Source organism: Capricornis sumatraensis, chromosome 23, assembly GCF_032405125.1.
Source record: "Capricornis sumatraensis isolate serow.1 chromosome 23, serow.2, whole genome shotgun sequence".
NCBI lineage: Eukaryota > Metazoa > Chordata > Mammalia > Artiodactyla > Bovidae > Capricornis > Capricornis sumatraensis.
This window is the reverse complement of record NC_091091.1, coordinates 24,247,477-24,274,453: the sequence shown is the minus strand read 5'-3', so window position 1 is coordinate 24,274,453 and position 26,977 is coordinate 24,247,477. Positions and strand designations below refer to the sequence as shown.

The 26,977-nt window shown below is 35.9% G+C and overlaps 1 protein-coding gene across 2 annotated transcripts; it reads left to right on the top strand.

The window, feature by feature from the left end:
- On the top strand, positions 1–26,534 carry PCGF6 (polycomb group ring finger 6). 2 transcript variants are annotated; one of them, XM_068961543.1, is made up of 10 exons: positions 1–369; positions 1,080–1,179; positions 1,272–1,368; positions 2,164–2,219; positions 2,320–2,379; positions 3,299–3,407; positions 7,933–7,960; positions 15,897–15,995; positions 22,093–22,179; positions 25,357–26,534. In XM_068961543.1, the coding sequence occupies exons 1-10, from the start codon at positions 1–3 to the stop codon at positions 25,411–25,413; spliced, it is 1,062 nt and encodes a 353-aa protein (XP_068817644.1). In that variant the 3' UTR covers positions 25,414–26,534. The 2 variants fall into 2 exon arrangements, with proteins under 2 accessions (XP_068817644.1, XP_068817645.1); XM_068961544.1 differs by lacking the exons at positions 2,164–2,219; positions 2,320–2,379; positions 3,299–3,407.
- Positions 26,535–26,977: the final 443 nt, after the last annotated feature.

Genomic DNA, 26,977 nt, shown 5'->3' with positions numbered 1-26,977 from the left:
ATGGAGGGGGTCCCGGCGGTAACCGCCGGCAACGCGGGCGCTGCCAGTGCCGAGGGAGAAGCAACCATGCCGCCGCCGCCGCCGCCTCCCGTCTCCCCGCCTGCCCTCACTCCGGCGCCCGCAGCGGGTGAGGAGGGCCCGCCGCCCCTACCCGAGGCGGGGGATCCTGGCTGCTCGGGCTCCCGGCCCCCTGAGCTGGAGCCTGAGCGCAGCCTGGGCCGCTTGAGGGGCCTCTTCGAGGACGAGGACGAGGAGTTGGAAGAAGATGAGGACCTGGAGGAAGAAGAAGAGGAGGAAGAGGAGGAAGAGATGAGCCACTTCTCGCTGAGGCTGGAGGGGGGCCGGCCGGACTCCGAGGACGAGGAGGAGGTATTGATAGCCCCTGTTTGACCACGTCGGCCCTGCTCCGTTAGGGCCGGGCCGGATGTCCCGCTCGCCGCTGGATCCTTTGGCATTGGAGTCCACCCTCACCTCTCCTTGCGCTGCCTGCTTGTGGCACGGACTGGCCTTCCGTCCCTGCCAACTCATTTTGTAAGATTCCGGCAGTCACTTAAGCTCGCTGGGTCCGACTCACTCATTATTGAAGCTACTGGGTGCCAGGGATGTAGGCGCCCAGGGTGCTGTTCTCCTGCCTCCTAGAAGCTTACAGTGGCTGGGAGTACAGTCCAGTTCTACAGGATGTTGAGAATGTGGGGAAACCCATCCCCACCTAGGCAATCTCTAATTGGGAAGGGTTGTTTTTTTTTTTTTAATTGGGGCAGCGCGTACTTCATTAATTCAGACAGTATACCCAGCCAGTCAGAATTTGTGTATTAAACACCAGTATCTGGAAAGTTTGTCCATTTTGTGATAATTCATAAAGTAAGATGCCCTTCCTCTGGCAATATACAGCAGCTCCAAAAAGAATGAGATCTTTTTGAAACATTGGTTCATATTATTGTAACTTTGAGAGTATTTGAAGGGTCTGAGGTATTGGAACATGTTTCTATGTTGCAAAGTAAACTACACATTGTTGATAAAAAAAATTTAGGAAGTATGACTTGGCAAGGATTTGTAACCTATTTCCATTGCATTTGCAGCGCCTGATCAATCTCTCTGAGCTGACTCCGTACATCTTGTGTTCCATTTGCAAAGGTTATTTAATAGATGCAACTACCATTACAGAATGTCTTCATACATGTAAGCGTATAGTTCATTACATTTCCAAATAATATATTAAGTTTTTGAAATGTCTTGAAAACATTATAATTCCAATATTTTTTTCCCAACAGTTTGTAAAAGCTGCATTGTCAGACACTTTTACTATAGCAACAGATGTCCAAAATGCAACATAGTAGTGCATCAGACACAACCTCTTTACAACATAAGGTAAGAAAAATAAGTAACATTTATATTTTAGGTATACTTTTTCTGAAAGATTGAAATTGTGTAGTTCGTAGTAAATTCTTGACCTATCTCAAAATGACGAGAAAGGGAAATGCATATTCTTTAAAGAAATACATATAGAGCACTTACTGTATACCAGGCACTGTGACATCTGCTGTAAACCTTAAAAGAAAAAAAAAAGGTATAGACTTCTTTTCTTGAGGATTTAAATTCCATCACTGAAGTTGATGACGTTAGTTTAGCCTTGTTATTTTCTGTGTATCTAGAATTCTATTTTTAAAAGTAATAACTGAAATAACTGGCCTCTTTAGAAAAACCTATCTGTCATAGGTCATTGTGGCTTATTAATCAAATTTTCAGTTCATGCTCAGTTTGCCAAGTGAAGAAAAACACTAAAAGTGGACTGCTTTCATTTGTTCAGCAAATACTATTATGTTTTTATTACTTCATAGAAGAGTATTTTGTAGATGATACACAGAATTTTTAAGTACTGTCTCTGCCCTCAAACTCACGTTCTTATTTAGGAAATAAGACCAGTTCACATTGAACAATTGAGCAAACTGTTCAAGAGTCTATAATTACTTGTAAATATGACTATGTATAATTACTTGAGGTTCTCTTAGAAGAGAACCATTAGTGCCACCTAAAAGTAACTCACCTCTGAGAAAGGAGATATTCAATCCTAAGAGAAAACAGTTACTTACAAAGAGCATCATTCACTTTACCAAATGCATTTTTCTGAATTCTGAGGTATTCTCCATCCTTTCCTTTTATTAGGTTGGACCGACAGTTACAAGACATAGTGTACAAATTAGTGATCAATCTAGAGGAAAGTAAGTTTATTTTATTACCTAGTTATAAATCCCCAAATCTCTTCTGACTCTACTAGTTATATTTTAAGTGTAATTTAGTCTGTGTTTTATCATTTTTTAGGAGAAAAAAAGCAAATGCATGATTTCTATAAAGAAAGAGGTCTAGAAGTACCTAAACCTGGTAAGTTTGGATGTATATCATAATGTATTTATAGATTAAAGAATACTAACTTAATAAAATTCACTCCCTTTGAGGCTCTTTTTTGGTGATAACTGGTTATTTTTTGATCAAAGAGATAAAGATTTTGAAGGCAATGACTTACCGTAACCCAGTTTGTAAGGCTTAACGAGTAGAGGCTCTGGAGCTGGGTTGTGATCCTGGCTCTGCCACCTTATTAGGTGTATAACTTGGGCAGATGACTTCAGTGTTTCAGTTTCTTCTTCTATAAAGCAGGGATAATTGTAGCACTTTATAAAGTTGTTGTAAGGACTCACTGAGTAATGCAAAGCACTTAAAACAGTGCCTGGAACATAGTAACTGCTCACATACTAGTTTTTATGGTAATGGTAATGTCAGAGTATAGAAGTTAGATTTGAGTTTAAATCCTCATTCTTCCACTTACTATGTGGGTGACTTTAGGCAAATTGCCTAATCTCATTAAGTTGAATCTCATTTTCTTTACACTTAAACTACATAGAGTACTTCAGTTTTTTAAAAAAAAGCAGTAGTACCTATGCCATGGAATTATAATCAGGGTTAAATACGATAGTGCATATAAAAAGTGCTGAGCATGAGCCCTGGCACACAGTAGTGCTTATTAAGGATTACCCACAGCTATTGTTGCTTTTATGCTGAGCTTTCTTTGTGGCCCTGATAAACCAGCCACATATGTCTGCCTTCCACTGTGGAGCACTCCCCAGGCTTGTCACTAATTTCACTGGCTTTGACAGATTAGCTAATGTTATTTTAAAAAGGGAGAGTGAGTGCTTTATGATCTTTTAAATAGTCAACATAGTTAAATCTGTGTAATTATTTTTCAGAAATCTCAATTTATGAAGTTTTTATTCTAACTCAACTTTTTTGTTTGGCTCTCAAATAGCTGTTCCACAGCCAGTCCCTTCAAGCAAAGGAAGAACTAAGAAAGTCTTAGAATCAGTGTTTCGTATTCCACCTGAACTTGACATGTCTTTATTACTAGAGTTTATTGGGTGAGTACCCTAAACCTCTACCTCTAAACTTTAAAATAAAGAAATTTTAAAGTCCCAACAGTTACAAAATCATCCTGAGCTAAGGTACTAGAGAGAGCACAATAACTACTTATATCTCTATCATCTGGCTTTCCAAATCAACCTTGCTATTATGGTAGAAGGCACTTGGGTACCTCTCCCTATTAATTCCCTGCTTCCCTTAGAGATTAATAACTACTCTCCTAAAAGTAATGATTGTCATTCCCGTGCATTTTTTTTATGTGTTTACCACATGTGTATGTATTCCTAAACAGTATGTAGAATTGTTTTTGTCCATTTAAAAACCTTAAATGGTATCATACTATGTTTCCCAACTTTTTTCACTTAGCACAGTATGATTCATCCTTGTTAAAATGTGTAACTAGTTCACTCATTTTCACTGGGTGTTCCCTTAAAATAAACATACCATAATTTATCTTTGCTTGTACTTTGGAGCACTTAGGTTGATTCTAATTTTTTTTTGCTATTGTACACAATGTTGCTTTAAACATTTTTTACAGATCTCCTTGTGTCTTTGTGAGATAGCTCTCTAAGAGTGTAGATTTGTTGAGTCTTAGGATATGTTCAGCTTCAACTTCACTTGGTTTTGCCAGATTATTTTCCAAAAATTGAATATCTCCCTAATTCATATAAATTGCTTCTTTCCGACACTGTAACATATAGCGTACTCCATTATATTGCAGCATTGTTAGACCAACTGTCATCATAGAGTTGGCCTGTATCAGACTGTAGTTTTTGAAATAATTACATGGTTTGCAGGATAAACTAAAATGCCTTTCTTGGAAAATCTAGATCTTCCATTTTATGTCCCTAGTGACTATTTGACCTCTCAGTCACTTCTCCTTATGACTCTTAAGTTGCCTGTATTATTTATTTAGTATCTAGCTTGTACTATGTTGTATTTATCCCTTTATGTATTCATCCTGTGTTCTCAAATATTATGGATCCCTGAGAGGTGAGAAACCTTTCTTATGCCTCCACTGAGCCCACATAGTAGTGTTTTATGATAAATTAAATAAAGATCTCTTTAGAAGAATAAGAAATCATATCATACCAAACTTTAAAACAGCACTTTCTATAAAGAATGTGTTCCAGCCTAAATGTCCAAAAAGGCACTAGTAAATTAATGGTATGTGGAACATGAGCATGTGCTAGTAACATATGTGCTAGTATGGAACAATTGCCAAAATTTACTTTCTTAAGTGAAAAAAATAAGATGTAGAAGAGAATATATAGCATGTGCTCATTTATGTTTTTTAAAAAAGGGGGTGGTGGACATATGTGTGTGTGTATGTATATATTCCCCCCCACGACAAGGATAGACCATTTCTGAAAAGACATTTAAGAAAATGTTGATAGCAGTTACTTCTATAAAAGGGCACTGGAGTTTATGAATCTAGGATCAGAAAAAGTCTTACTTTTCATTGTATTTGACTTTTTACCATGTAACTTGATTTTTAATAAGTCTAGTTAATTAAAATTGAAAATTGAAAGGAATTTGTATTTCTGAAACATTATTTTGGGGAAATGTAACCTTTTCCACTAACGCACAATAGAACTTTTTTTAAACCTTTTTTGAAAAATGGCAGTAATGTAAAGATAGCAGATATGTGCCAAGTGTGCTACAGCGTCTCTGCCTCTGCCAGCAGCACAAATCAGTACTCAATCATGCCATGCTTGACCACAGTACTCAAAGTGGTCATTACCATTCACCAGGGCTGTTCCATTTTTAACACATTCCCTGCTGTAGAAAAAAAGAAGTCCTCACTTGGGATAAGAAGATCTCTATTTAAGTCCTAACTCCTTTGTTGTATAGCTTTGTAAAACTGAACTAACCACTTTCTGTTAATGCATTAGATGCTTATTAAGGTGCTGCCGTGTACCAGCACAGCAGTCTGCTAAATGTTGGGAATGTAATTTGAATAAGTCAGCCATGGCCCTGGCCCTCATATAACTTGTAGTTTTTAGCTTCTTCAGCTTCCCTGTCTGTAAAATGAGAGAACTAACGCTTGTATGTTGTTGATTATGATCGACAATTATAATCTGACTACATCAGACAATTATAATGTCTACATCAGAAAATAGTCTTTTATCTGTTTTCAAATGTTTATGGGGAAGAAAGCTTCCAATATGGCAAGAAGTCCTTTTGAAGTCACCAATCCTCACAGTTAAATCTCCACATGTTTATTACATTGAAAAGCTTGGTGTTACCCCTGAAGTCAGGCTACTGAGGGTAACCTATAGGAAGCTCTTTCATGGTAAGACAAATTGCAGGTGAGATTTTTAACCTGATGCAAGTATAAGAGTAAATTTGATCCAGCTAATGACCCTGCTTGAATTGGAGGAGCAAAAATACTGAGCTGGGTTCAGCCTGTGGACAGTGGTTTTTCAACCTCTGGAATGAGCATGAAGTGAGATTCCCCACTCCACCTCCAAATTTGGTATGCATCTTTTGTGATCTTAAGATAGTCTTGTACAGTACTTCTTTTTGTTTTTCAGTTTCCATGTGTAAGGTAGAAAATTCTAAAAAGAAATAATCTTAGGCCGTATAATGTATACAGAAAAAGCATAACTCAAGGTATGTAACCCTTAGGATGTAACTTAACTCCTTTGGTCATCGGTTTCCATGTTTCTAAATTGGAGATTATAATACCAACTCACAGGATTGTCATAAGAATCTACATGCAGTATTCCTCACATGTCTAAACTACTATAATATATGCATATTGAAATAATGCAGGCTCATTCAGAAATAAAGGTTAGTCTGGTGCTATAATATGTACAGCATCTGCCTGGTAAAGAAAATGGACTCACATGAGAGTGTATGAGAGAAGATATGGCAAAAATTTGATGTAATCTTAAGCTCAGTGATGTTTAGTAAACCAGAGAGTTGCTATTCCACTGTATGCTATGTTAGCCAACTAGGGTCTTATGTTCAACTCTGGGCACTACATTTTAAGAGAGCTGTTGGTAAATGGAGGTGTAATCAGAATAGTAAAAGGTGTGAAAACCATATCATGTGTGGTGGCAGAAAAACTGAATCTAATTCACAAGAGCACCAAAAGGCGAAACAAGGGCCAGTAGGTATGTTACAGGGAGAAACATTTGATTCAGTGCAAGCAGGTGGTTTCTGAAGTTGCCCACAAATGGAATGAATGGACTTGTCAATAAAAAAACTATCTCTTTAGACATTTAAGCAGAAGCCTGATGCCCATGCATCATGGATTCTATAGCGATAGTTCTTATGATGAAGAAGAGGGTGTATTACTTTATTTGATGTTATTTATTTTTTGGCTGCACAGTTTGCTGGATCTTAGTTCTTTGACCAGGGATTGAACCCACACCCTTGGCAGTGAAAGCACAGAGTCCTAACCACTGGACTACCAGGGAATTCCTGAGAATATTTTATAACTCATAAGATTATGTTATAATCTTAGGTTTAAGTCTATATCTAATATGTATACATAAATTCTGTTTTATATTTATGTCAATATAACATACTTCATAAATAGTTAAAACTTGTATATTTTAATGTCTTTATATTTGTATTGTAAGAATACTCTAGATGATGCTATTGTGACCTTGCCTATTCTTCACATGATAGGAAAGAAAGAATGTGGGCTTTAAGAATTCCCTGGTGGTCCAGTGGTTAGGACTCTGCAGCTCTCACTGCCATGGCTCATGGCGCAGGTTTAATCTCTGTTCAGGGAACTATGATCCTGGGCAGCATGGGAAAAAAAAAACAAAAGGAATGTGGGCCTTGATATGTACACCTGTGTTTGAAACCCAGCTTTATTACTTTCTGGCTCTGTAACTCTAAGTAAGTTATTCATCATCTCTGAGCTTAATTTTCCTTGTCTATATACTAGAGATTCTAGTGCCTGATTTACAGGGCTACTGTGAGGACTGAATGAAAAACATTCATAATATATGAAGACTTAATATAACTCCTGGTGCATAGTATATGCTCAAAAAAGTTTGTTCCTTGTCTCTTCATGCTGTGAGTAATTGATTTAATCAAAAGTTTGTCCTTGTAGGGGAAAGACAAATTGAGTAAATCATGCCCAGGTAATTATGCTACAAGTAAAACAAGAGGAAAAGTAGCAGCTTTCTTGTAAGGACTCTATCTTGTAAATGTTACTGTCGAGAAAAAAGCACGTTAATTATGATGAAGAAAAAGATGTTTTACTTAAAACTGGAAAATGTTAGAATGCTATATGTGGGGGAAATCTAAATATTAAGACTATGCTTTTGATTCCTGGAAGAAAATATACAAAGCAAAATAAACTATGGTATAAAACTGCCTTTACCTTACCACTAGGTGGCAGATATGACAATTAACTATATCTGTTCATTTCATAAAGGGTTAGTTGACTGTGTTTTAAGATTAAATTGATGTTTCTCAAATATTTATATTATGTTATTTTTCTGTGTTATATGATTAAATATGTAGTTTAAAATTGATTATTTTGCTTTCATTTTTCAGTGCTAATGAAGGCACAGGACATTTTAAGGTATTTTACTTTTATTTTTCCTTTGCTTTACCAGAGGGCCTTATAAGACACAAATTTAAGATTAACAATCATGTGGAGACTGTCTTTGATAATAAAAACTGTTTTAGAAATAAAACTTTTTGAAATTTGGAGTATATTCAATAATGCTGTCATAGATTTTTGAGAAAAGAATTATTAAGTAGGGATTTATTATTTCACAGCAATGGTCTAAGGAAAAATAAGTGAGTAATTTTTAAAAGTGAAGCCAAATGCTGTGCTGATTTGATGATTAAAAAATATTTCAAAGCATTTTTTGCATAGTTGGCATTTAGAGTTAAATATGAACTTATAATTTCATTTTCATGTAACATCTTTGGTTCAAATTAACTTGCCTCAACTTTTCACTTAAATCATTCAGTGAAACTTTAGCAGTAAGAATGAATTCTTTTTTTTTTTTTAGAATGAGTTCTTAAGTTGAGAGTTGTCTTAAAGGCTTTGGTACCACAGGTGCCATTGCACACTGTGCAGCTCCTGTAGTATGAGTCCCTCAGGAAAAGGAGCCTTTTTTAAAGGGGGTAAATCAGGCCTTATAGTTACTTGGGATTATAAAAATATAAAGAAATAACTGGCTTTGATCTGCTTAGATTTTCAGTGACTTTGTCAGCGTCTACACGAAAATATGGGTGAATCATACCTGGTTGGGCATAGTGTTTTGTTTTGTGACTATAGTGGCTTAAGGGACATGAGTTGACACATAGGAACAGATGAGTACTTTTTTGGACGAAGTATATTATAGGTTTTTCCCAGAAATCATTGTGATGGAGGGGATGCAGTGTTAGGTTTGGTAACTTTTAACCTCTTCTAAGTTGTAAAATACCAAACTTATGGTGGTAAACTTTAGGAAGTCCTTTCATAGTGTGGTGGGTGGGAAAGTAGCATAGAATTTTCTATATGGGACAAGTACAGTCATAGGCACCTAGAGTTCACTGAAGACATCTGTGTAGTGACCTGTAATAGCCAGGTGAGCCAACAGAATATAAAAAATCTCATGAAGAAAGAACTAAAAATTAAATTGGAATATTAGCCTATTACTTCCACAAAAGCACATGTGCACGTAGAATATGTATGTAATTCAGAGCCTCACACATCAAAGAAATATGACATTGCCTGACACCTATGAAGTGTTCTTGCCAAAACAAATGTGAAGCTGATCATACCCCTGGATTACTAATTTACAGGAAATCCAGGGGACACAGGAACTTAATTACTCTGTAGGAATTTAATAGGCCAAATCTAGATACTGGAAAACTGCAGGACAAGGACAAACAGTTCTGTTTCTTCAGCAAATAAAAGGAAAAGACATAAAGGGGGAACATGTAGATAGAATATATTGATTAGAAGAGACTCAGAGGACATCAGAGATGGTATTTATTTGGATAGGATTTGAAAACTAAAAAAATTATGAGACGCTGGCCCCCAGTTGTAAGTAACATAAATATCCATTAACTGATGAATGGATAAATCAAGTATGATATATCCATGTAATGGAACAATATTTGGCCATACAAAGGAATGAAGTATGGATACGTGCTATGACATGGATGAACCTTGAAGGCATTTAAGTGAAAGAAGCCAGGCACAAAAGACCACGTGTTATTTGATTCCACTTACATGAAATGTCCAGTATAGGCAATGGCATAGAGACACGGAGTAGATTAGTGGTTGCAAGACGCTTAGGGGTAAGAGGAAGTTGGGAGTGACTGCTAATTGGCATGCATTTCTTTTTGGGTGATGAAAATGTTCTAAAATTAAGTAATGGTGATAGATGCGCAACTATATAAATACACTAAAAACCATTGAATTATATACTTTGAAATGTGGTGAATTTAATAAGTGAATAATATCTCAGTAAAGCTGTTAAAAAACAAGCCAACGCTAAGAAAACTTCAAATAGAAGCATTGTTTGTAATAAATTTAGTGCATGCATTTTGAGAAAACAAAAATATATCTGATAAAAATAATATATACATAAATTAAAATTTTTATTCTCTTTGTAATAACAACCCTAAAAACAAAATCATTTTCTACTAGGTAAAAAAAATTGAGACAGTTGGTGAAATTTGTACACTTTCTATTTTTTGATATTAAGGAATTTTAAAGTATGGTGGTAGTATTATGTTTTTTAAGAGTTCTTATTTTTTAGAGATGCATGCTGAAGTATTTACAAAGGAAATGATGTGTAAGGGGTTTGTTTCAAAACAAGCCTGGGGAATGGGGGCCAGGAAGCAGTTGAGATAGGAAAAGGGTAGGATTTATTTAAAACAAGATTGACTTTGAGTTGATAAAGCTAAGTTTATAGGAGTTTATTTATACTATTGTTAAAGTTTTGAAGCATTATGTTTTCAGTATTAACTAAACATTCCCGTGTTAATTTGCAGGCTTATGTCTGTATGAGGTAATGAATGTATTGTTTTAGAAACATGATCCTATTTTTGACTATTGCTACTTTGCTAAAACAGTCTTTTTAAAAAGTACTTTCTTAGCTAACACTTTGGCAGTCTTATCATTTTTCTTTTAATTCTACATTTATAGGGGAGTTCTAGTTACAGTTTTTTATATTACCAGTTCAGTTCAGTTCAGTTACTCAGTCGTGTCCGACTCTGCAACCCCATGAATCACAGCACTCCAGGCCTCCCTGTCCATCACCATCTCCCGGAATTTACTCAGACTCATGTCCATCGACTCAGTGATGCCATCCAGCCATCTCATCCTCTGTCGTCCCCTTCTCCTCCGGCCCCCAATCCCTCCCAGCATCAGAGTCTTTTTCCAATGAGTCAGCTCTTCACGTGAGGTGGCCAAAGTACTGGAGTTTCAGCTTTAGCATCATTCCCTCCAAAGAAATCCCAAGGCTGATCTCCTTCAGAATGGACTGGTTGGATCTCCTTGCAGTCCAAGGGACTCTCAAGAGTCTTCTCCAGCACCGCAGTTCAAAAGCATCAATTCTTCGGCGCTCAGCCTTCTTCACAGTCCAACTCTCACATCCATACATAATCTACTGTTTAAAAAGCTTCTTTTATTTCTTATCTTGGAGTTCAAATAAATATGTCTGGCTAGGATAATGCCTAATTAAACTTTTCACCACATACACTTATGGCATGACAATCATAAAGTCTGTTTGCTGCATTCAATTTAAAAATATTTCACCAAGCAGTAATACATGTCAGAAAATTTTTCCTAGGAATCTTTTTTTCTTTAACTTTCAACTATGAAAATGTTTGAACATACTGAAAGGTAGACAGAATAGAACCTCCGTGCATCCATCACACAGGTTTACCAGTTAACTAATGACCAATTGAATTTCTTTTATAATTCCATCCACTTCCCTTCTTTTTGGGGGGACTTTGCCACAGGGCTTGTGGGATCTCAGTTTCCCAAGCAGAGGTTGAACCTGTGCCATGGCAACGAAAGCTCTGAATCCTAACCACTAGGCCACCAGGGACTCCCACACTTCCCTGCTTTCTAATGTTTCTCTGAAACAAATCCCTGGCATTTTGCCACTTCCTCTGTAAAGTATTTCAGTAATCTTAAAAGATGACTCCCTTTTTTTAGTGAACATGTATCATAGCAAAAAAACAACTTAAAAAATGTCAGTGTAGTGAAAGATAAAAATAAAGTGACACCTATTTTAAATTAAAAAGAAATTATAGAAGCATGACAACAAAATGCAGTGTGCATTCTTTCATTAGACTCTGGGTTGAAAGAAGAATGACATCAGTTCAGTTCAGTTCAATTTAGTCGCTCAGTTGTGTCTGACTCTTTGCGACCCCAGCACGCCAGGCCTCTCTGTCCATCACCAACTCCCGGAGTTCACTCAAACTCATGTCCATCGAGTCAGTGAACAACATACAAAGGACATTATTAGGACATTGGGAAAATTTGAATTTGGACCCATTTAGATAATTGCATTGTATTGTTATAAATTTCCTGAATGTGTCCATAAATTTCCTCATGATTATATTGTAGTTATGAGGGAGAGAGTCCCTTTATTCTGAGAAGATAACTGCAGGTATATTTAAGGGTAAAATATCTCAATGTCTGCAAGTAGCTTAAGAAATGGGCTTCCCTAGTGGCTCAGACAGGAAAAGAAGCCACCTGTGGTGCCAGAGGCCTGGGTTCAATCCCTGGGTTGGGAAGATCCCCTCGAGGAGGGCATGGCAATCCACTCCAGTATTCTTGCCTGGAGAATCCCCATGGACAGAGGAGCCTGGTGGGCTTTAGTCCATGTGGTTGCAAAGAGTCAGGCACACTGAATGACTAAGCAGCAGCAACTTAAGAAATAACGTGTCCATGTATGTGTACACACATACATGTATGTTGGAAGAGATAAAACAAATATAGCAATATGTTAATATTCTAGCTCATAAAGTAGGTGAAGTCCATCTGGATCTTCATTTTACTAGTCTTATAACCTCTTTGTAAGTTTGTGATTTTTCAAAAGATTGGAAGTGGAGAACAAAAAAAGATGTTTCTTACCAGGTATCTAGTCAGTGTACAGATTTTTATCTTAGTCGCAGTGAGTGTTTTATTTTAAATCAAGGTCCAAATAATGTTCATACATTGTGGTGGGTTGATAGATCTTTAAATCTGTAAGTTTTCTGTTTCTTTTTTCTCGCAGTTCATTGTTGACAAAAGTGAGTCATTTGTGCTATATGGTTTCCTGCAGATTGGGTTTTGATGTTGCATCTCTGTAATTTATCAAGTTCTTCTGTCTTGCTCATAAACTGGTAGTTAAGTCTGAGTATTGATCATACAGGTTTGACTTGAGGGAACTAAGAATACTTTATAGGTGGTGGTGTTTTTGTCCATCTGGAGGCACATAATGTCTGGGTGTTTGTGTCTCTTTGTTTGTGTGTGTGTGTGTGTTTGTCTCTATTTTTGTGTGTGTCTTTGTAATGCTAACAAGTATTGGTACTCAATGTCAAGTCTATTAACTTAATAGGGTTTGGAAAATAATGTTGTTATTCCTCCTCCATTCATTGAAATACCTCTATAAGAGAAACTTCTGTTTGGTTAGCCAGGAATACCATTCATATAGGAAAGAAAGGATAAATGCTGATTCTTTCTCTTTACTTACCAGGTTCAAAACAATGAGTTGATTCTTTAGCATGCTCCAGTCATAATCAGGGTTTTTGTTTTACTTTGCATTTAAATATATTTGTGGTTTAAATCCACTTTAATGATCTATTTTGACGTTCAGATTGTCATATCTTAAGATAATCATGGCTGTAATAACAAGATATTTCATACTCAACTCACACATCTCTTGCCCCAGACACAGAATTGGTCATTTCTCCAAGGTATCCTTGGGTGGTATTTCAGAATTACAATCTGTTTGCTAGGGATTTACCTTGCTACTGGGTTGGTAACTATTTTTAGTTGACAGAGGCAGGAATTTTTTCAAGGTAAAATGAGTTGATCTTTTTTAAAAGATGTTTTTAGTAATATGCATTTTCTGTAGCCAGAAAATAGCTGAATGTCTCTTAAATCTCCCTATAGATTCTATCTTATTATTCCAGCTTTCTTATCAAATTGACCTTCTGTGTTAACAGGTGATAGGGAAGATTTTTGTGCTTAATTTCAAGGAAATTTTACTTTTCTGTTTATGTGCAGATGGTAGGAGGCTATTAGATGTGGCAGGAAAAAACTAAGTTGACCATTTAGGTGAGAACTGGGTCTTAAGGAAAAAAAAAAAAAAACAAATATCAGAAGATATACTTTCTTCTAAAAAAGCTGAATCTGAAAATTATAGCAGAAAAAAGTGTTACCTTGTGAGCCTGGAGTATGAAGACTGAAGGTAATCATGTGATAACCCAACTTTGAAAGCTAAGGCCAATGTTTTCTTTCAGATCTTGGCAGATTTCATAATTCTGTTCTGGATAATCTAAAAAGTACAGTATCGATAACCAACTAAGTTGGATTAATCTTAATAAACACATGGGGTGAAGTGCTCATCAAGAACTAGAAATGAGGAATATTGAACTATCCTCTGTTGGTATACCAGAAGCCTACTATTAAGATGGTAATGAGAAATTGACCTTCAGAAACGCACTTGTTGCCAGGCAGGCATCTAGCTAGATGACCCAGAATTGCAACTTCTCAAAGCACTTGATAGGATTCAGGCTATTCAGGCAATGGTACTACAGTGCAGTACCTTCATCAAGACTGCACTTGGAGCGCTGCTGTTTTGCTCCTTAGTGAGAAAGACTGCCATAGATTTTCGAGATGATTTTTATACCTGTGTTAAAAAAACACGAACCTTTGCCATTTTTGTCTGCATTATATCAGTATCCATGATGACAACTAGGTCCTCTAATTAAATTCCTTCACATAAAGGAGCACAGTAAATCAATGCACTAGTAATAGCTAAGTACGTACTGTGTGCCAGGAATTATTTATAGCAATGCAGGAGACCTAGGTTCAATCTGTGGGTCAGGAAGATCCTCTGGAGGAGGAATTGGCACCGCACTTCAGTATTCTTGCCTAGGGAATTCCATGGACTGGGGAGCCTGGCGTGCTACAGTCCACGGGCTCACAAAGAGTCGGACACAACTGAACAATTAACACACACACACACATACTTTTTTAACACCCTTTCCTTGTGATAATTCTGTGAGGTAGGTGCTGCTAGTATCTCTGCTTTACAAATGGGGAAATGGAAACACAGAAAGCTTTAGCAAGTTGTCCAAAGACTTGCAGCTAGAAAATTACAAAACCAGGGTTTAAAACCAGGCAGTCTGTCTCTGAAATATTTGCACTTAATATGCTATCTGTTGCACTATGGTATTTGGGGATAAGGCTATCGTTAGGAAACTTCTTAAGAAACCAAATTACAGAGAAGAGAGCTGAGTGCTGTTACATGGGACAAATATGTGCTTAACCTGCCTGCATCCTTTTGGTAACAATTCTAGGATTCCTTTCTGCTAATTCTAGAAAAATACTTTATGTTTTCCTAGAAGGTACCTTTTACTTCTTATTACCCCAGCTTTTGATTTTTGTTAATAGTAATATCCTTTTAATTGCCTCAGAGATAGAATAGCAGGGAAAGCATTTAGTTTGTTTCTACTTTAAAACCTTACAGTCTCTCTACCCATCACCTTAGACCATTGAATCAGATTCCAAGCATTTATGTTTATATGTTAATCTTTTTATTTTCCACTATTGCAAGAAATTTCAAACTCATATGAAAGTAGACAATAGTCAAATGAATGCCTATGTACATGTATTACTTAATGTCAATAATTATAAAATCATGGCCAATCTCAGTTCATCTTTACCTTTATCACTTCTCCTATATAATCTTCAAGCAAATCCAAGACTCTAGTTTTATCAGTAAATAATTGTTTGCTTCTGAAAGATGAGGACTTTTTATAAAAATATAATAATGATGCTATAGTTTTAAAAATTAACAGTAATTCCTTAGTTAAATATCCACATGCTATTTCAGTTTCCTATGAAAGTTGTTTTATAGATTTTTAGAAATCAGGATCCAAATAAGATCCATATATTGTAATTGGTTGATATCTCTTATTTATAGGCCTTACATCTTTTTTAGTGTATGGATTCCTCCTACTCTGATTGGTTGTGTGTTTTTTTTTTTCCTTGCATTTTTTTTGTTGAGGAAGCTATATTCTTTTAGACATTGAATCTTGGGTATTCACTGTCAATAAATTTTGCTCTAAGTTTTAAAGCCTTTCTATTAAAAAAAATTGTTGACATTTTTTTAGAGAGGAGAAGCTAAGCAAAAATTCTTTTTTTTGTATGGGATAGATAACTCAAATTTCAAGATATTTTTTCTTTTGTAAATCTTTTGAATCATCTTTGCTATAAAATGTATTTTAAGGTTTATGCATTTTATGTATTTTTCACCTGAAATTGGTTTGTTTGTTTACTCTTGTAGCCATTGGAAAAGAAGTTTGTCCGAGTTTCAGGAGAAGCAACTATCGGACATGTAGAAAAATTCCTCAGAAGAAAAATGGGTCTTGATCCAGCTTGTCAGGTAGAGTATATGTATGTAAAAAGTCAGGGGAAGGGACTGACTTCCCTGGTGGTCCAGTGGCTGGGACTTCACACTCCCAATGCAGAAGGCTTGGGTTCAGTCCTTGGTCTGGGAACTAGATTCCACATGCTGCAACTAAGACCTGACACAGCCAAATAAAAATAAATATTAAAAAAGGGAAGTTTTGAGATTACCTTTAGCATATTGAAGAAAGAACAGTCTCTAGGATTTCATGCAGTGGCTTTTGTTTTATGACATTGTAGATATTATAAATAGTTATTGAATATTGGTACGCAGTGATCCCTACCCCCAAATTTTAATCATATTTGACTTACTGGCTATTTCTTACTGCCGTTGATTACCATCTCTGGGTGTCAGAGAAAAGCTGAGGATATGAGAATGATTAAAGAGCTTCTACAGCCTCAGCTCCACCTCTTTGCTTTTTGATAGTAGAGCAAAAGGATACTTTTCTATCCATTCAGTCTCTTCAGAGGCCATCCTTGTATCAGTATCTAGCTCAGGACACCTATAAAAGTGAAATATCTATCTAGTATAGACTCTGTTATTTTTCTAAGGATTGAAAAAGATCTTCCCTTCTAGTTGTATAATACTTTTCTTTTGTAAGATGAAAATCTCAAACGCCATGTATTACTGAATATAAAGTGTAAATATAGTATATTTATAGTAATGTGGGCCAGTGAAAATGCACATTTATATAGTTTTGCTGTTTCATTAATCAAATTTAAAAGGGATTTTTTGTTATTCTTCATCATGTGTAAAATTTCACAGAATAATTTTTTTCTAAAATATCTATTTACTATAGATTAAGTTAGTAAATATTTTAAAACTAGATGAAATTTTGCTATGCTTTTAGTATCAATATCTGTTGGTACTAAATATATATTGTTTAGTCGTGTCCAGCTCTTTGCAACCCCATGGACTGTAGCCCTCCAGGCTCCTCAGTCCATAGGGATTCTCCAGGCAAAAATACTGGAGTGGGTTGCCATGCCCTCCTCCAAATATATATTAAATGCAGTTAGATGTGACTTCCCTTACTGACTTTGACATCATGCTAGCTATGTCTCATGGCAACTGAAAACTGGAAATGACTTATTTGTTACCTTTATTCTGTCTTTTGGTGAGAAATAGATAGCTGTTTACAGGCTCCTGAACAAAAAATTGTGAGTGATCCCATAATAGTCTATTATTTCTAAGAGCAGAAATCAGAAGAGTTGCACCTGATTATATAGAATAAGAAGTGGTGCCCAGGAGGCTTTCTTTAGGGTATAGATTACTTCCTCTGTGGCTAGATATTGATCAGAGCCATTAATAAATTTCACATTTGGTGTTTTAAGAAATTTGGTTGCCAAAACTCTAAATTGACTCTATTGTATAAAAATGTGGGGTTTTTTTTCCTCATTTCATAGAATTCAAGGCTTTTAACATTTTAAAATTTGTTTCAGTCTTTAATTTCCTCTCTCAGCTCTTGGTTCTCTAGGTAAATATTTTTTTCTAATTCAGATACTTTATAGCTGGTAACATTCATAAATTACTATTTCACCAAAATGTTAAAATAATAGAACAGATGATCACATGTGCAGACCCATTTGTGACTAAAATTGTTGAAGCTTTCTAAATCCAAGAGAAAATAAGCAAGAGTTACTTCTAATATGAATGAAACATTGAGCTAGTTAACCATTCAGTTCAGTTCAGTTATGTCCGATTCTTTGCAACCCCATGGACTGAGCACGCCAATGGTTAATAGTTAACCATTAAACAATTCTTGATCAACCCAGTCACTTGAGTCTTCTGTGCTGACCTTCTTTAAAACCATTTAGTTCCAAGTAGAAAATGTATGCTTTGTTTACAGATATGTGACCTTCATGAATGGTTATTTACTAGCAGGAATGCATGATTACTAAGGGATTGTTAAATGATAAATTGTTAAATGTTGATTGTTAAATGATACCTTTAAAGATATTATTTATTTGTGGCAGATAAAAATAATAAAAGAAGATAGTTCTGAAAGATAAAAAATATATAGATCACGTGTTCTTAAGAGATTTAAGTCAATTCAAATCAGAAATCAATAATTATCTTAATGGATTTTTTTCATATAGAGATCCCAGTGTCTTTGAATTATCATGGTTGATTTAGTGGTGTTTTGAATTTATTGATGTCTTACTGTATCTTCTTGTTTTTCTTTTTTTTTTAAACCAACTCTTGTAGTATATTCCTTTGTACATCACTTAATCTTATTTTTGGTTTTATAAAATGCTTATCACATTTATCACTTAATGTCTTCTGTATGAAAGATGTAGTAGTAAATCTTGAATTCCATCTTATAAGGTAAGGTTTTTTTTCTTAAGATTTATTTATTTATTTTCCTTTTTGTCTGTGCTGGGTCTTTGTTGCTATGCGCAAACTTTCTCTAGCTGTCCTGAGCAGGGGCTACTCTTCCTTACGGTGCTCAGGCTTCTCATTGTGGTGGCTTCTCTTGTTGCAGAGCATGGGCTCTAGGCACATGGACTCAGTAGTTGTGACAGACAGGCTCAGTAATTGAGGCTGTACACAAGCTTAGTTGCCTCAGGTATGTGGGATCTTCCTGGACCAGGGATAGAACCTGTGTCCCCTGCATTGGCAGGAGGATTCTTAGTCATTGAACCAGCAGGGAAGTCCCAATAAGCTCCCTTTTTATTATTATTTATTTAATATATTACTTTAACCCTTAACCATACCACTGAATTATTTCCAGATCATTTACGGAGATTCTAATGTGTTATATGGTATATCCCTACCATTCATTTACTATTTATTAATATTAAATTGAGCAATCTGTGTGCTTGGCATCCAATACAAACATGAGACAGAAAATTCATGCTGTCAGGCAACTCAGAACTGTGTGGGAAAGATATAAAATGACAGTAGGCTATGATGAGTGCAACAGGAGCACAGAATGAATGATTTAGCTCTGAATTTGTCAAAGGATTTGCAGAATGGATTTTTATTTTGGCCAGATAAGAAAAGAACTTTCTATCAAAGAAAAGAGAATGTATGAACAAAGAGGGATAAGTGTGGCACTGGCTCATTCAGTGAAAAATTCTGTCTTGGAAGCTTTAGTGTGATCTTGCTTTTAAAAAGTTAAGGGTTTTTCTTCCCTTAAGACTATCTTCACATTCTGATTTCTGCTCTGAGATTCAGAAATATTGTAGTTACCCTTCCTGTCTAAGACATAATACTCCAGAGGTTAGAAAGATTATGCAGAAAAGAGTTAACAAAGCAGACCCGAGGCTGCTGTCTTGAGAAGGACTGGCTTACAAGGTTGGCCCTTGCCTAGCATCTAGGGAGCTGGCTTGTAAAAAGTTCCCTGCACTAATATGAAAGCTTACCTAACTATTGTATGTATGTTTCCCTGTGTGTGGACTGAACAAACAGTGAATACCTGCTTTACTTCTGGGAGTCTGGAATTTGGTAGTTGCTAGGCAGAGAATGCCAACATGACCAGGCCTTAGTACAAACCCTAAACTCTGAACCTCAAGTGGGCTTCCCTGGCAGAGACACTGCACAAATTGGCTGCATTTCTGCTGCTAGAGAAAAGAGTATTGTGGGAGTATTGTTTCCTGGACTGGGAGGGAAGAGCAAAAGGAAGCCTGTGAATGGATTTCTCCAGACTCTCCCTACATCTTTTTACCTTACTGATGATCTGACTCTACCCTTGCTGTGTTGCTGTAGTAAATCAGAGCTGTGAATATGCTGAGTCCTTCTAGCTAATTATCAAATATGAGGGTCATATCTGTGACATCCTCCAAGATGTGGCTCTGTTTGAATGAACTGAGTTAATCAACAGGTAAAGTGAGAAGCAGTTAAATGTTTCTGAGGAGAATGGATATATAATTTATGATATATTTCATAAAATGGAACACTATGCAGCTATTAAAGACAGTTAACCATGCATTCCAAAAGATGTCCGTGTGTATTAAGGTTTTGGTGTTTGTGTGTGTGTGTATGTTTTAAGAATATGTAGAACAAGATATGTGACACGATCCCATTTCTATAAAAATAAAATCCCTATGTGCACACGTAGCGTCTAGGACTATATTCATCAAACTGTTAGTAACTGGCTAACCTCTTGGGATTAAGTTGAAAATTTGTAGTAACCAAGTCATAAATGTATCCCACATGGTGAAGCCCACTAACAGTGGTGGTCTCTGGCTTGCTGGATACTTAATAAAAACATAATGTTAGTTTCCAAGGTCTATAATTTTTCTTGGATCTAAGTCTGTGTGCAAGATCAGCTGTTACTGCCTTCAAGTCCTTTTGCAAACAGATATTGCTCTACCACTTTAAAACTGGTAAGCATTAAGCAAGAGTTGTTACTAATTGGAGGTTATTCATTGTGAGATAGCACAGGGCTTGACCAACTGACCCACAGGCCTGCCATCTTTTTATAAACGGTGTTTTATTTTAACAGCCATCCTGTGGCTGTTTTTATACTACAGTGACAGAATTGAGCACATGTAACAGTGTTCTTGCCTGGAGAATCCCAGGGATGGGGAAGCCTGGTGGGCTGCCGTCTATGGGGTTGCACAGAGTCGAACACGACTGAAGTGACTTAGCAGCAGCAACAGTGATCTTGTGGCCTACAAGCCTAAAATATTTATTATCTAGCCCTTTATAGAAAGTTTGCCAATCCCTGACATGCACTGATTTTTGGAGAAAGCTAGACCTGAAAATAGACCTGGGTTCAGATCTGAACTTTGCTGCTTTTACTGGCTTTGTGATTTTAGGAAAATTTAATGTCTTTACTTCTTAGCATCCCTATCTGCAAAGTGGGAATTATAATACCTAACTCATAGGAATGTGAAAATGATATGAGAGAACATATGTAAAATATATAAATGTAACGTATGCTGTGCATAGTGGCTACTCAGTTAAATGCAGGTACTTTTTATTCTTACCCAAGCATGCGAAAGGTTTTAGGGGGATTAACATGTTGGCATTGCATAGGATTTTTAGAGTAAACAAAATCGGAAGTTAGGAATCTGGTTAGGAGATGATTCCAGTGGTTTAAACCTGAAGGCGGCACTTGAGAGAATGATATGAACTTAAAAGGTATTATGAAGAAAGAAGCAACGGGTGTAGCTGACTGCATGTGAGAAGAAAGGAAAAGGAGAAATAGGAGTTAAGAGGTGATGCTCTGGTTTGGAGCAAGGAAGAATTTCATGCCATAAGCTAAACAGGAGTCTTAGGAGACGAAGTCTATTAAGTGATATGTGTTAATAAGATGTTGAGGACCTGTTCCCATTTTAAAGCAGTGGAAAAAGAGTACTCAGTGAAAGAGCATGTAAGGACCTCATTTCTGTTTCTAGCAAGTGAGTATACTGAAATCATATACAATATAGTATATAACTATACAACCATATTGTTCTGTCTAGTGCATTCAGTATAAAAGTAGATTTATCTTAGAGCTTTGACATTACTAAAAGGGCTGAAAAGACCTTGTTAAGATTGTTCTACCAGTAAAACACAATGCCTTATTGTGTACTTTATATCAGTGTTGGACTTTTCATTGTTGGAAAATGAGATATTCCTTAATAAGAAAATCAAACAACCAAAGATTGCCTTTTGAAGCATTATAAGCCCTTAATCATTGTGTCATGGAGCTGTTTAAAAATATAATTTTCTGTGCCATCTTATGCTGAACATATCAAGTATGGTTGAACTTGTTCTGAGAGATTCAAGGAAACCATGTGGAGTATCTGCTGTAGTGTTCTGTGTTGTGCTGTGTCCTCTAGTGCTCATTCCATTTTATTTGTAAATAGTTTCTAAACTCTTTCATAAGAATGTTTAATCAGTCTAAAATAGTTAAGTCAGAACCTCCCTGGCCATCCAGTGGTTAAGACTCTGCACGTCCAATGCAGGGGACATGGGTTCAGTCCCTGGTTGGTGACCTAAGATCCCACGTGCCATGGCCAAAATAAATAAATAAAAAACAAAATAGCGAAGTCTAGTCTGAAAATAATTATGTTGATCTTCCTCTTTTTTAATGTCATTTTTTGAAGCAGGACAGCAAACTTATACTCTTATTTGCCTGTAGGTAGACATCATCTGTGGTGATCACTTGTTAGAACGATATCAAACTCTAAGGGAAATTCGACGTGCAATAGGCGAGGCAGCAATGCAGGTAGGTCTACCATATTTATGTCTAACGGGTAAGTTAATTAATGAAAGAAGATTGTTCCGTGTTATCAGGGTTTTAATAAACATTCTATAATTAAAATTATCTGGACTATAAATGATAAAGCTAATGTTTACTGGATGCTTACTGTGTGTCAGGTACTTTTTTAAATGATTTGTAATGATGAGCTCTCTTACTCATCATAGTTTTATGAGGTAGGTATTCTTTTATCCCCAGTTTTAAAGATAAGAAAAGGTATGGATAAGGTGGATTTCCCTGGAGCTCAGATGGTGAAGAATCTGCCTGCAGTGCAGGAGACCTGGGTTTGATTCCCTGGGTTGGGAAGAACCCCTGGAGGAGGGCATGGCAACCCACTCCAGTATTCTTGCCTGGAGAATCCCGTGGACAGAGGAGCCTGGCGGGCTGCAGTCCATAGGGTAGCACAGAGTCAGACATGACTGAAGTGACTGAGCATGCACGCACAGGTAAGGTACAGAAAGGACATGTAACTTAACCTCAGTTAGTAAGTGTGTGAGCCAGGGCTCAAATTCCAGGCAGTTTGATTCTAGAGGCCTTTTTTCTTCTCTGTCTCGTACTGCAGTAGAGCTTTGAAGACTGCTGGGCAAGTGTATCTGCAAGGACATGTCTTTAAGAAAAATTTGCTGATACTCATTAGTCTGTAGAGGTTTCACATACCACTCCTAGCTCAGTTGGTAAGAAGCCATGGTAACTGTTACGATATTTTAAGTAGCCTATAATGTGAGTGGGAAGTATAGTGTGAAATCTAATAAGGATAAATGAAAGCAAGATAAGACCTACAATTTTAATGAAAAGAAAAATCCAGTTTCTTTTGGAATTTTGCCCTCTTAATTCTGAAATCCATTGGGGAATCTGATAGATGACAAAAACTGGCATATGAAAATTAAGTACCTTGCCCAAGATCACTTGGTTAGTTAGCGGTAGAATCAAGGTTCAACTGTTGAAAAAGTTGAACTTAAAGCTTAGGATCTTAACGAAGGGGTAGCTGAATACTTTTTTGGGTAATTATTTGATTATTCTTACATGTTTTTAGAAATATACTGTACTAATTGTTTATATTTTAGAAACATAATTCAAAAGATCTTCATAAAATACAAAAGTAAAATTGTTTCTTAGTTAGCTAAGCATACTTAGTTAGCTAAAGCATACTTAGAGGTATAAACAAGACATTTCCTAAGATTTTTATAAAATCAGACTCAGAAATCTTAGAAAATTTTGTCTTTTTTAAAGTTAAGCTTGATTAGAAATGTAAAAAGCTAGGCGTAAAATCCCAAAGTCAATGGAGTAGGTAGAAAGTATGACCTCAATTTAAAGAATATTTATAATTAAAGTCCTCATTGATAACTATGTAAGTGTCATGTAATCTCAGGACCTCTTAGCTAAATGAATAATACATCTCTGCAGTGGGAAAGCTAGGATGTAGCAGGTGAGGGAGAGAGTGGGAGGAGCTCAGATCTGACAGAATAAAACCATGCAGGACTTTATAGGCTGTAGTGTGAACTTTGGATTTTAATTGAGTGAGGTGGGAAACTGTTGATTGGAGAGATTTGAGCCAAGGACAGAAGAGACATAATCTGACTTGTCTTTTAGAGGATTTACTCTGGTTAGATTGTTTAAGAAGACCATGAATGGAAACATCTAAATAAAAAATATAAAATATAAAATATTTATATATTCCTATATATTTATCAGAATATAAACATAATAAACATAGATATAAATTTAAATTATAAAGATTATCTCATTTCATAAAGTATAATTTTATACATGTATTAAAGTTGTTTTGAGATTTTAAACAGCTTGTAATTCTGAAACATAACTATATGCAAAAACTTGACATTCTGTAAAATGTAATTTTGTTAATAAGATCCTTCTGTGTGTGTTAGAATACAAATTCATTTACTTTGATTAGACTAATTAGTCTAGAAGAGATCTGATGATCTGTAGGCCAAACATGGTGTGGGATTGATTGTACTTTATTTGGCTTATTCTGTGTTTTAAATATTTTTTGAGTTTAAATTCCTTTAGCTGAGCATCTGCTATATGGTTTATCACTGGTCTCAACATACCCTATTTGACTACTTAACTGACTCACATATTCATTTATGGTACTTCTCTGCTTTTGTGGGTATTTGAATTTGTGAACCCCTTTCTAGAATTCTGATGAGTTTTCACTGGAGTTGCCAGTAACAGAAGCCAGATTGTAGTGAGTTGAACAGTGAATGAGAAATGAGGAAGTGGAGCCATGAAAAAGCTTAATAAAGAAGAAAGAAAGGGTGATAGCTAGACCAGGGTTGGAAACGCAAGGCATGTATGCCACCACTCCCTCTAAATGTTGCTCAAAGTAGGCCCATTGCCCATGGCATACTTTCTCAACGAGTCTTCTTTTTAAGCTAGTTTTTCAGTTCATAGTAAATTACAAATAGCACCTTAAAAAGGTAGGTTGCTTGCTGGGTGCAGCCTTGGTGAGAGCACAAAGAATTAAGACCTGATATCCAGAAAGGAGACATAAAGAGACTCATAAACATGATATCTGGAGTCATTTAGTGTTAAGTTTCCTGACAACCCCAGAGGACATCACTGTGTTATATAGCGCAGTACAGTTACAGTTCATAATGATGACTCTGGGTAGCAAAGAAAGAGCGAATTGTACTGAACAGTCTTCAAGGAGGAAATAAAATGTATCATGTATCAAATGGGTAAGAGTTCTGAAGTTTTCTCACTTATTTTAGTTGTAAGCTACATTTGTATGGGAAATAAATGTTTTATTTCCTAGCAGATCCATGATACTCTATGATAATTGAGTCTTTCTTAGAGAAGCCCAGAGTTGGGTGATATATTAAGTAATCTGCAAAATGAGAAGTCTAAGTTCTTTTTGGAGAACTGTTTAGACATAAACAACCTTGACAAACTGTGGATACTGGTAGTTTCAGGATTTTCTTCTAAGAGTCATTAAAAAGGCACACTAACAGGGAGTGTTTGGTTATTAGGTGAGTAGATAAACAAGTATTTTTATCTTGGGTCTTTATTCTCTTTAAATCAAAGAATTTCACATTAGTGTTGGGTTATGAAAAATAAACTATCTTTGACTTGATCATATATTTAAGTGGTTTTCAAGTAACTGCAGACACTTTTTTTTTTCAGGATGGTCTGCTGGTCCTTCATTATGGACTTGTGGTTTCTCCTTTGAAAATTACTTGAAGATTGTAAGACTATTATGAGTGAGTGAACAAAATAAGGCGGCTTCTGCAGGATTGCATTCTCACCAAAGATTTCCATGAAACATGTAATTGCTATCATTTTGTGCTGTTTGAGATGTAACTTAATCTATTTTCAGCACCAAGAATCATAAGAGTCTTATAAATCATAGGATTTTTAAGTATAACTTGGAATGATAGAATGCATCTGTTTAGTGAAAGATCTGTTTAGCAAAAAGTCTCTCTAGTAAGTGACTATATCCATAGCTCAGGGGGAAATTTTTTAAAGCATTTACTTTTTATGATTTCAGATACTTTGATATAGATTTTGTTTCCTAATCTTTGAGGTAAATCAGTCACTGTTTTTGTCTTCATTGAGCCATACCCCTTTCAAGTTGGTGATTGGGATTCTGCTCTTTGGAATGGCATCAGTTGGGCAGTCATCCAGTTGGAAAAGAAGTGTGCCTTTGAACTGAAAGTTTAAAACCAGACTTTGTTAAATTACAGAATGTACTTCTCAGACAAAGACCAAAACTATGGGCCACTTTTGTATGTTGCCGTCATATTTTGAACTTAATGTCTTTTTTTTTTTTTAAACCAGCAACACTACTAAAGAGATATTATCCACTTCTAAAAGGGATGAATTATATTTTTGTGTGTGTGAGGATACTGTCCCCTGTAGGGTTTAGGTCTTCAGTGTAATGAAGGCACCTTTAACATATCTTAACAACAAGGGGTGCCTCTTTGCAACATTTTTTTGAATGTTAGTTTGATTAACATTAATTTTGAGTACACAGTGTGATTGTCAGTACCTTGTAATGGTACTACTTTTGAAAGTAATTTAAAAATTTGAATGAATTTAAGGTTTACAGAATACTTGTTCATTGTTTCCTCAGCAAGTCAGTTTAATGTTCATTTTCCCATTTGTCGCTGGGATAAAGAATACGGGTGTTTGAGGGCTCACTCACTTGCATGCAAAAATTTCCATTTTAAAGATTATTTTGCCTAAAATTAGCATTGTAATACTTTAAAAGAAATATTTTGTAAACCTTATTTCACTGCAAATTTCCAAATCTGCATAAAACAATTATAATTGGAGAAAGATTGGTAATTGTTTTATAAAGAATTTATGAATTCTGTATAAATTTCTTCTAACATTTAATACAATTTTTTAATAAAAATTTATTTTAACCTATTTTGAAATGCTTGTGTTTATTGAGGATTTTTTAAAAATAACTAAAACTCTTTAAGGGACAAGACATCCAAAGCAAAGTTAAACTGTGCCATCAAATAAATATTTTATAAACATCTTTACCTTCCCTGGTTATACCAGATGCCTTTATTTGACAGTGAACAAAGTAACAGCTGTGGAATTCACTGCCTCATAAATGTCTCTTGCACAAATTACTTACTATTTTTGTTCTTGTCCCGTGTTAACATCTGTGTTGGGGATCTCCAAGACCACTCTCAAGTTTAATAGTTCACAAGAAGGACTCATGGGACCCAAAAAGTTATTATGCTCTTGGTTATAGCTTATTACTCTGAAAAGATACAGATTAAAATGAGCA

Excerpts from the sequence above, each read along its gene's own strand:
- PCGF6 (XM_068961543.1), top strand. The coding sequence starts at position 1 with ATGGAGGGGGTCCCGGCGGTAACCGCCGGCAACGCGGGCGCTGCCAGT. Across the intron at positions 2,380-3,298 it reads TCTAGAAGTACCTAAACCTG|CTGTTCCACAGCCAGTCCCT; the intron begins GTAAGTTTGGAT and ends GCTCTCAAATAG. Across the intron at positions 15,996-22,092 it reads GTCTTGATCCAGCTTGTCAG|GTAGACATCATCTGTGGTGA; the intron begins GTAGAGTATATG and ends ATTTGCCTGTAG.